At 40.4% G+C, this 7,500-nt stretch overlaps 1 protein-coding gene across 3 annotated transcripts in view; it reads right to left on the bottom strand.

Annotated features, from left to right (window-relative positions):
* Positions 1–73: 73 nt before the first annotated feature.
* Positions 74–7,500, bottom strand: part of eomesa (eomesodermin homolog a) — a 10,359-nt gene continuing 2,932 nt past the window's right edge. For all 3 annotated transcript variants that reach the window (XM_027156626.2, XM_027156625.2, XM_027156624.2), the window contains 5 exons: positions 6,999–7,153; positions 5,161–5,282; positions 2,116–2,274; positions 1,942–2,003; positions 74–1,235 (listed from right to left, as the gene is read on the bottom strand). In XM_027156626.2, the coding sequence (XP_027012427.1) occupies positions 473–1,235; positions 1,942–2,003; positions 2,116–2,274; positions 5,161–5,282; positions 6,999–7,153 (1,261 nt within the window). In that variant the 3' untranslated portion in view covers positions 74–472. The remainder of the gene's footprint in view (positions 1,236–1,941; positions 2,004–2,115; positions 2,275–5,160; positions 5,283–6,998; positions 7,154–7,500) is intronic.

The following is a 7,500-nucleotide window of genomic DNA, read 5'->3' as shown; positions in this document are numbered from 1 at the left end:
AGAATAGATTTGCCTTTTATAGCATTTAATTATTTGAGTGTGTTAAAAAGAAGAAAACAAAAAGGAAATGAAGAACTTTATGAAAAGCACATTTTATTACACATCTCATACCAGTGCCATGTAGACAATTTATACAAGATACATCACAATCTAAAGTGCACAATTACTGTACAACCAAAGGATCTTAAATTAAAGGGAGAGGAAAAACCATCACACTGATTTTATATATAATATATATCTATGTTTAAAATAGAAAAGAAACTTAAAAACAGCAGATTATTTAAAAAGATAAAAAGGAAAATCCCCTTTCACAAAATGTCAAAAATAAAAATTAAGATCACGATAAGGAGCACAGAGCTTTGGCACCTGCGTTAAAATAAAAAAATAAAATAAAAAGATTTAAAAAGCACTTTAAAATAGCAGAGCGAGGGGAGCGGCGCAGGAGAGAGAGAAAACCCGAGACAATATTCATTTAAGGGCTGGTGTAAAAAGCATAGTAGCTTTTAGGCTGCTCTTTTCCGTACTCATCACTCGTCACGTCCTCGCACTTTATGGTGGGTGAAGCGTTGGCGCTGGATGAGAGACGTCGTCTTTTACACACCATGGCATAGGGGGCATCGAATTTGTCCAAGGGCTTCAAATCTGAAGCTGTTTCCAGCCCCCAGACTCCCCCAGCGCCCGCACTAACCGCTGTTCCTTCATCCTGCAGCTTATCTTTAGTGCTCGTCGTTATCGTCGTCGTGGTGAGAGGGTCTTCAGGAAAAGAGAAGGACGGCGGACTCGGGCGAGGTGACCACGGCAGACCGGCAGCCATTTTCCTCTGATAGGAACTTCTCCCGCCGCTCCAGCCAGCTGAGATTGAGGCAAAAGCAGAGGATTCTGGGTAATACCCAAATGAGTGTGGGCTCTGGAGCGGGATAGGTTTAATGCCATAAGGAAGGACGGAGTATTCGGCCTCGTTTTGCTGGACGGGAGTGACGAACCACCGCTGAGCGGCGGAGGACGCGGATGATGCGGAGATGGACGAGTCGTCACTCTGAGGAGACAGGAGGCCGTTGGTCTGAGGCACAGCACGTTCTCCGCCGTATAAACGGTGATTCTGTGGGAGATTATTCACAAACTGGTCCTGAAAGAAAGGCTGCATGGCGTAACGTGCTCCTGGGACGATCTGGTGTGAACGAGGCGAGTCAGTGGGGGACGGGGTCAATCGATCACTCTCAGGAGCTGTGTACATCCTGTGAGAGAGAGAGAGAGAGAGAGAGAGAGAGAGAGAGAGAGAGAGAGAGAGAGAGAGAGAGAGAGAGAGAGAGAGAGAGAGGGAGGAATAGAGAGAGAGAGAGAGAAATATTGACAGAGACAATGGTGTTAATCTGAGTGTAGATGGACATCTTAAAACATTCCTTTCTGGTCAACAACTGACAAGTGAACATTAACTGATCAACACACAGTACACACTCATTAAGGGCTCTTGTTTAAACCCTTAAATGGTGAAAAATTGGTCAAAATAAAGAAAAAGCTTTTTAGGATGAAGCCAAGAACCCTTAAAGAACCCCTTTCCCAGTGTACTGAGTGCCAAAGAGCTAATGCTAAACTCCTGATCTCTTTTAGAGATCAACAAAAAATAATAAGCATTTATTTGGCATTTCTGCTCGTAGTGAACTCGTACACTCTTAAACACAACAACGGTCTTTAATGATTCTGTATTTCCTCATGGACAAAACTGTAACATCAGTCATACAGTATCTCCCTCGAACTCTCCACTCTTTCCTATATCGCTCCATGTCTATTCATCCATGTTATTGTCCATCATTCTATAGCTTTATACCTCTGTATATCTCTCTCATGTATGCAGCAACCAGTCTGTGTGTGTGTGTGTGTGTGTGTGTGTGTGTGTGTGTGTGTGTGAGAGAGAGAGAGAGAGAGAGAGAGAGAGACACTTACGAGTCATAATTATCTCTGAAGCCTTTAGCAAAAGGGTTGTGGTCGATCTTTAACTGTGTGATCTAGAGAGAGAAAAATTCACTTTACTAACGGCACAGAAGGTCAAGAAAGCAGAAGGAAGTGAGACTGATGTGTGTGTATGTGTGTGTGTGTGTGTGTGTGTGTGTGTCTTACATCTGTGTTCTGGTAAGCGGTGACCGCGATGAACTGGTTTTCAGGGAAAGTGAAGGTTTGAGTTTTGGACTCTCCGCTCATGTCCTCCACCCCGTCTTCACTCACCTCAACTATGTGCAGCCTCGGCTGATACTTATGAAGAGACTGCAGGACGATCATCTAAACACACACACACACACACACACACACACACACACACACACACACACACACACACACATACATTTACAGGCCAAACATTACTCTCAGTATAGCGATGTAAACAATTAAATTTGTTTACAAGTCGGCTTCGTATGTTAAATTTTGTGTACAATAAACAATAAAATCACACACACACACACACACACACACACACACAGGTTCTGTATGAATTTTTCTGCCTTTGCAAAAATGGCACAGAGTTGTCAAACCACAAACAAAAGTCTCTCTACTTCAGCCAAATATCTCTCTCACACACACACACACACACACACACACACACACACACACACACACACACCTGGAACCTACTGCAAGTGCTGAGGGAAGAATGTGATACTGCAGAATGACAGACAGACAGAGACACACAGGCAGACAGACAGACAGAGACACACAGGCAGACAGACAGACAGAGACACACAGGCAGACAGACAGACAGAGACACACAGGCAGGCAGACAGAGACAGGCAGGCAGACAGAGACAGGCAGGCAGACAGAGACAGGCAGGCAGACAGAGACACCCAGACAGACAGAGACACACAGACAGACAGAGACACACAGACAGACAGAGACACACAGACAGACAGAGACACACAGACAGAGAGACAGATCCAGTAATTTTTCAGCACTTCTCACTCTGCACCAGTCGAGTTATCATGTTACACCAAGAGCCTGATCAGTAAATAGCTAATTAGTGATTAGCAGAAGTGTGAAGTCTCTACATAAACTCTCACACAGACACGAACACATGACCTTTAGCTCTAAGGTCCAGAGAACATGAGTTTAATGTTTCATCCCACTGATCACTCGTCTGGTACATTTATAAAGGGAACGAATCTGTCCTGTATGTGGATTATAGTCGAATGTGCTGTTGTGTTCCTAATGTTTCTGCTTTACCTTATTTTCATGCTGTAATTTGTACAGCACAATTAGCAGGTGCTAAAGAGAGTGTAGGACCATCAGTAAAATGAAGCCACTCAGTTTTTGGTTTCTTGGTGCAAAATCTTCCTAAATCGGATTAGATCTGGTGCAAAAATCACATTATCTTCTCTCCCATTGGCTAAATACTGCTAAACTTGTTACGCCCTCATTTACACCTGAGCTATTTGGCTAGCATGCTAACTTGAGAGCTAAGCGTAGTAGCGTGGCTTCATTAATGAGAAAAAAACAAACAGGTTCAGTGACGCTTTAAAACGCTGCATGAAATGTGTGTTCAAGTTGCTTTGTCATCGTTTCCTTGGACGATGCATAGCGGTTTGACACTTCAAAGTGTGTGCGTGTGTTTGTCTGTGTGTGTGTGTGGAATCATCCTACAGCTTTTACACAAATAACCATCAGTGCGCGTGTGTGTGTGTGTGTGTGTGTCTGTGTGTATAAAGTTGATTTGCTAGCATAAAAAAGTGAAAATTTGCACCTCAGATGCTGTGCAGTGAGTTCACACTATTTAAGGCAATTTCACACAGTGGGGGTGGGGGTGGGGGGGGTCACAACACAACCACAAACACACAATTTATTTCAAACCGGTTTGTCTGAGCTACAAGACAAAGAAACAACTTTTTATTGTGTTACTTATAAAGACTTCAGATTATTTTCTTATCAGGTCACACAGCCGACCAATAAGTAACCAACACATGATAAACAAACATAAAGGCGAATATATCAGACCTACGCTAACGAGAACACCAGGTCTCCACAGGTTTACCAATACTAAGGTGCGTGTGTGTGTGTGTGTGTTTGCATGCTTAAGGTGTAACACGACTTTAAAATAAACACACGTATACTGCACTTCATCAGGGGGTCATTCTGAAACAGTACTGTGTTTATTAGGACACAAAAACTTAAGGTCCCCACAAATTCCCGAATACTACAATGTGTGTATTGATGTATGCATGTGTGTTTTATAACCATCAGAGAACCAGCGTACATCACGTCACTGAGGGATATTTTACAATGCCAGGTTCACCAGGAGAGCCTACAATATGATGTCGGAGCAGCTCATGGAACATGAAAACAGCCTGTTTACACTCCTGCCATCACACAGACGCTACGCAAGTGTAAAGTCTAAAAACTCACAGCGGTGTGGAATACTTTTCATCAGACTCGTCAGCGACTCTCACCGACACGTACGACTGACTCTGTCCACATCTTGGACATCTTGTCCAGTTAGACATCTTGTATCACTGGTCCATCATCCTACGTACCTCACAGATCCTACATGTAACACACATCACTCTCCACCTCACAGTGCCACTTCCAACCCACTGATAACACACTGGTACAGTGTGTGTGTTTTACTGGAAGGAATTTAACAAAGAATTAATGTACAGTGTAACAACCTGTTTGTATACATGACCGCGTGTGTGTGTGCGTGTGTGTGTGTGTGTGTGTGTGTCTATTCTGATTTCATCCTCAAATTCACCAAGATGTGTGTATATATTTACTGCTAATTCGCTAACAGAAAAATGTACGCGTCAGTGTGTAACTGTGTTTTACTGCCTTGATGACGACACTCCGGTCCCCAAAATTCACCTCTACTGAGATAAAATGAGACACTTAAATAAACACCAATACAAAGACATTTTGTTGTTGACGACACATTATCGAGCTTACAAGAACACGTTACTCTCCAAATTGACTAATACTAGTGTGTATGTGTGTGTTTTACTGGGTTTAAGAGCACAAGCGGTTCCCACAAGTCCACTAAAACCAGGATGTGTATGAATTTGAGTTTAATATTTAATGCAACCAAAAAAATAAATGCATGATGTCAGGAAACCTTGTTTTTTTTTCCCCCCACAAGATCACTAATACTAGGTTGTGTATATATTTGTGTGTCTGAGTGTGTACCTGAGTATTGTTGTTGTTTGCGCCCTTGTTGTTGGTCAGTTTCAGCTTGCTGAACGAAATCTCCTGCCGCATCCAGTGTGCCCCTGTATTTGGCGATTCTGGGTGCACGTACATCTTATTTCCTGAATTAACACACAAATTATTCAGATTACACACGAGCTCACGGTCCTCACTTGTCCCGCTTATAGCCATGAATCCCTGTCAGATCCTGAGGAGTGTGGAGTGAAGGTCAGTGACTGGTTTGCAAAATGTTCAAATAAAAAGCAAATATTCTCTGACCTAAACACTGTGGTTTTGTTCTGAAGAGGAGACATCTACATAATCATCTCAATACACACACACACACACACACACACACACACACACACACACACACACACACACACACACACACACACACACACACTTAGAGCTTCTCACTTTCTAAACTCCTGCTGAATTTAAATTTTATGCATGCAAATTAAATCAAATGGAAAAAGTAATTCATGCTTTTCTGAAACCTTAAAACTGAGTCAGTATTTTATGTAATTTGTTTGATTTTATCATCATTTACATTTCATGTGTTTTATAAACACCGTACACATTTTTTTAGTTTTTATTAAAATACAGAAATAGTGACAATTTAAGACAATTTGATTTTAATGATGTTTTATCAAACTCTTTCATATGTATTTCATACCTAAATCCCTAGAACCTAAACATTTCTCAAGCACTTATTTCCACTGAATTAAATAGGAATTAAAGATCCCAGTTTGTCAATATTACATTTTTTTATTTTTAGAATTTTAATGATAATTTACAATCGAATAAAAACAAGGTAAATGATGGGCACTAATGGTACAAAAAGTGTGCACTTGATGTTAGCATGCCAGTAACAATGATCAGGTTCTGTTTATCTGGAACTACATTCCTTTTAGACTAAATCATATTTTACCAAATAAATAAATAAAAATAAATAAATTAATACATTTAACTAAAATAATGAACACATTTTAACATGTACCTCTATAATCCTCCTAATTTACTTTTGCTACCTCACATTCATGAAAAGCTGTATTATTATTATTAATTATTAATTATTAATTATTATTATTAATTATTACTATTATTAATTATTATTATTAATAATTATTATTATTATTATTATTATCATTCTAAATTTGAAGTGTTTTCTTCACCGTGCTCTACGTTGGCACGCCGTTATTATTAACCCGAATCAGCATGTTATAGAAGTGTTAACGTTTTGAATCACTCAGTATCTCTAGTTCCCTTTTCCTCTGCAGTGAAAGTGCGCATGTAACCACACATTACTGTGAGAAGTTATTTAGAACAACACGCCGCTGTGCAGCACCTTGTAAATAAAGCTTTAAATCTTTACAGACGTGCATTAAAACAGTGGCGTGTAAATGATTTATCACTGCTGTTTTCTTTAAACGCGTTCACTGTAAAATTCCCTGATCACAATTACAACCAGAATAAAGGAGGTTGCTTTAATGAAAGTGTTCATTTACTCGAAACATCAGTGTTATTGATGATATTCATATTGATAAATATTCTGGTTATTTATTATGTATCACTTCTCTGTACTGCAGCAGCAGCAGCGAGCGCGTAAAACTACAATCTTTCACCGCGCAATAATATTTATTTATTTACATTCTTGCCCAAACGCGCCTTAATTTTAAAACCATTTTAACTCTAAATGACAATTTATATTTACAGCCAAATTTTACGGTCACATTACAGCTGTACGTTATAAAATACGTTGGATTGTCACGCGCAGAGCAGGTATAACGGCACGGGAGCGCGTGCAACCCTCCGGTCCTCCTCCTTTTCCTCACCTTGCATGTTGTTGTCCGCTTTGCCGCACGTGACCCATTTCCCGCCCTGGAAGCGCCAGTGGTTCGGGTCCGCGAGCACGACCTCCACGAACACGTTGTAGTGCGCGCTCACGTTCAGCCCCGCAATGTTGAAGCTCAGGAATGGGAACATGCGCCTGCACGAGACAAAAACACCGGTCATTTCTATTGAAATGAGATTTAAAATCACACCTTTAGCGCGCAAAAGTTACGGGACAACACGGAGTTTTAAAATGTGTCGTAACTCTGCGGAACGAAAACGGGTCCCCGTCTACAGAAAAATCCTACAATCATTAAAATAAAATCACTATTATTCAAGAAAATAAACTCTGAAGCGCAACGAAGGAAAAATGCGCATGCGCACAAACATAGAATTCCAATTCCAAATTTGTGTTTAATTGCATTAGACATCACTGAACATAACTACTAATCATTTCTGTTAAATACAAGTAAAATAAATTAAGCTTTGGAATAATATCAAAAT

Source organism: Tachysurus fulvidraco, chromosome 10, assembly GCF_022655615.1.
Source record: "Tachysurus fulvidraco isolate hzauxx_2018 chromosome 10, HZAU_PFXX_2.0, whole genome shotgun sequence".
In the NCBI taxonomy this organism is placed as follows: domain Eukaryota; kingdom Metazoa; phylum Chordata; class Actinopteri; order Siluriformes; family Bagridae; genus Tachysurus; species Tachysurus fulvidraco.
The sequence above is the reverse complement of the archived record's forward strand: the minus strand, read 5'-3'. Positions and strand labels throughout refer to the sequence as shown.